The sequence below is a fragment of the Guillardia theta genome (assembly GCF_000315625.1).
Source record: "Guillardia theta CCMP2712 unplaced genomic scaffold GUITHscaffold_171, whole genome shotgun sequence".
Classification (NCBI taxonomy): Eukaryota; class Cryptophyceae; order Pyrenomonadales; family Geminigeraceae; genus Guillardia; species Guillardia theta.
The window spans coordinates 25320-28189 of NW_005434505.1; the positions used below are offsets into that span (position 1 = coordinate 25320).

A 2870-nucleotide genomic window follows, 5' to 3' on the forward strand; every position below is an offset into this window, starting at 1 on the left:
CGGCTGTGACCCGGTGAACCCATTGCAGTTCGATCATGATGGTCCGATCTGCCAAGCCGCGGCGGGGCCCCGGGGCTGCTAGCCTATCGGGGAGCCTCGGAGAGCCTGACCGATCGCTGACTCGGAGGCTGCCATCGGCCGGGCACTCGGAGTGCCCGGCCGCTCACCTCAGTGGCGGGCCGCGCCTCCCGCCGCCCCCCCCGGCATCATGCATGTCGGACCGGGCCGAGTCGGACCGTGTGTGAGTCACGCCGTGACTCTGTGACGAGTCAATGTCAGCCTACTGGTCCGTCACTGCTTCGGATATTCAGGCTGGCAAGGCTTGTCCGACGGCTCTCATCATCCGATTACGGCCCGGCTGCCCGACGGTTCACGGTTTCGGCGATGTGCAACTTGAACTTCGCGGCCTCGCAAGTCAAGTTCCGAAGTTCCGAGCCAATGTTTCGGCCGCCGGACCGCGGCGGCCGCTCCGGGCACCACCGTACTACCGTAGTACGGTACCGTGACCCCCGCGCCCGTCAGGGGCTCGAGCGGCGGGCCGACCGTCCGTCACTCCGTGCAGTGCAGTCACCTGGCCGCCGCTGAGTGCGGCGGCCCGGCGGCCGGGTGCCCGGGGGGTATCGTCGACTCAGCGATGTAGTGAGAACCCGGATCCGTCCTTCAGTATTTACAAAACTTGAAAACAACTCCGAAAAACCTGACTTGGCGCCACCTCAAAACTTTGAGGACAAAATCCGTGACGCCGCTGGTCCACGTTCCGGGCCGGCGCCGTCGGCCGCGCCCACGTTCCGACGGCGACGCCGCGCCGCGGCCCCGGGACAGCCGGGCCCCCGGACCGTACGGTGCCAGTCACTGTGACGGACTGAGCCGCGGCCAGGGCTGCCACCCGGCTCCGTGACTCGGACTCTCCCAGTGGGAGTGGCAGTCCGACTTCAATGAGAGTCAGGCCGGTTACCGGGAGGCCGGCACTGCGCATCCGGAGACTCACCGTCACTGAGTCGGAGCGGCCATGAGTCAACGGCTAGTAGGCACAGTTGGTTGCTGAGATTCCGGGCCTGGCAGAACGCCGGGCGGCGGCGGCGGGCTCTGCGACCCAGCACTCAGAACCTAGCGGCTTCTTTGAGGCCAACGCCCGGCCGGGGCCCGGCAACCTTCAGGCCCGGGCCCGGCCCGGTTCCCCGCGCCCCTCTCAGTTTCGTTCGACTCGTGACTTCTCAACCCTTGAGTCCGATCCCCCGTGCCGGACGTGCCTGGCGAAACCTTGAACAGTACTTCGTCCTCCGCCGTCAGCACTCGTCCTCGTCCTCGTCCTCGTCCTCGTCCTCGTCCTCGTCCTTGTCCTCGCTCCCCTCTTGTCCCGACGCTCTTCTCCTGGAGGCCTCCGCGCCTTCTCCAAGCCCAGCCCGCCTCCCCAAGGATCCTCTTCCATGTCCAGCGCCCGCAGCCCTCCATCCTGCGATGATACCTCATCCACTACCGTTCCGTCTTCTTCCCAGGCATCTTTCCCCTCGCATCCCCAGCACACGCCCCAGCAGGAAGCTGCTTCCGGCGATGCGCTCCTCGCCCACCCTTGCTCTAAGTCGCTTGGACTATGAGGAGGAGGCGGACGAATGCGTAGGAGCCTCCGACGTCCAGAGGTCGTGCATCATCTTAAAAAGCTTCTCCGATATTGAGACCTGCAAGCAAAGCTAAGCAGAGAGCGAGGAGGAGGACGGAGGGGAGAAAAGGAAAGGAGGGAGGAGGGGAGAGGAGAAAGGAGGGAAGAGAGGAGAAGTCCGGGGGGGCAGGCTTACATTGTAGGGCTGCGGGTCAAAGCGCCTTTTGTGCTCCTCAGGAAGAGCTTGAAGCTCTCTGCGAGAAACAAAGAAATGAAAACGAGTAATTCTAACGGAGGATGAAGAAGCAGAAGAGAGAAGAAAGCAGAAAGGATAAGAGTTCGAGAAGGTAGAGGAGCAGCGAGAGCGGATGAGGAGGGCAAACGAACAGCAAGGGCGTCATCGATACCTCTTGGCTCGATCTCTGATAGCATCAACATTCTCCACCTGAAGTTTTGTTAGACAATCACAAGAAGAAGAATAAGGAGAAGAGTCAATGAGGACGAGAAGGAGTCAGGCGAGGCGGGGTAGGTGATTGGAAAGGGTTGAAAAGACAATGACGAGAAGGGAGAGGAGGACGGGCGAAGGGCAAGGGCAAGGGCAAGGGTAATGGCGAAAAGTCGAGAACAGGGAGGTGGAGGGGGAGGGAGAGGGGGAGGGCAAAAGCGAGAGGGAAATTGGGAGAGGGAGAGGGGAAAGCGTGAGGGAGAGGGAGAGGGAGAGGGAGAGGAAAAGGGGAAGGGAGAGGGAGAGGGAGAGGGAGAGGGGGAGGGGGAGGGAGAGGGAGAGGGAGAGGGAGAGGGAGAGGGAGTACCAGGGTTAAAATCTTGCCATCCCAGACGCAGGTCAGAACATCTTCGACTTGTGCTGGAGTGAAGCTAATTCTCTTGCTTGCATCCAGAGGGTGACAGCAAGTGATGGCCTCCCCCACCTGTTGCAAGTTGAGTGCGAGAGGAGGACGCGCAAGGGAGAGAGCGGGCGAGAAACAAAAGGGAGGATAGTCACAAGGATACGGGAGAATTGGAACGAGGGAAAGAGGAGGAGGAAGCGAAGGCGGAAGAGGAGAGAGGAGAAGAGAGGAGAAGAGAGGAGAAGAGAGGAGAGAAGAAGGGCGGAGCGGGGAGGGAGGGTGTGAGAGGGAAGAAAGAAGAGGGGGCAGGAGAGGGAAGAAGAAGGGCGGAGAGGGGGGGAAGGAGAGGCGAGGAGAGGAAAGGAGAGGAGAGGGGGGAAGGAGAGGCGAGGAGAGGAAGGAGGGAGGGAGGGAGGGGGAGGGAA

The 2870-nt window shown here is 61.9% G+C and overlaps 1 protein-coding gene across 1 annotated transcript in view; it reads right to left on the bottom strand.

Moving 5' to 3' along the window:
* Positions 1–1589: 1589 nt before the first annotated feature.
* GUITHDRAFT_147739 (hypothetical protein) overlaps positions 1590–2870 on the bottom strand; it is a gene marked incomplete at both ends in the record, with an annotated part of 4321 nt that continues 3040 nt past the window's right edge. Inside the window, 4 exons of the mRNA XM_005820588.1 lie at positions 1590–1676; positions 1794–1851; positions 2005–2042; positions 2410–2526. Of these exons, the coding sequence (XP_005820645.1) occupies positions 1590–1676; positions 1794–1851; positions 2005–2042; positions 2410–2526 (300 nt within the window). The remainder of the gene's footprint in view (positions 1677–1793; positions 1852–2004; positions 2043–2409; positions 2527–2870) is intronic.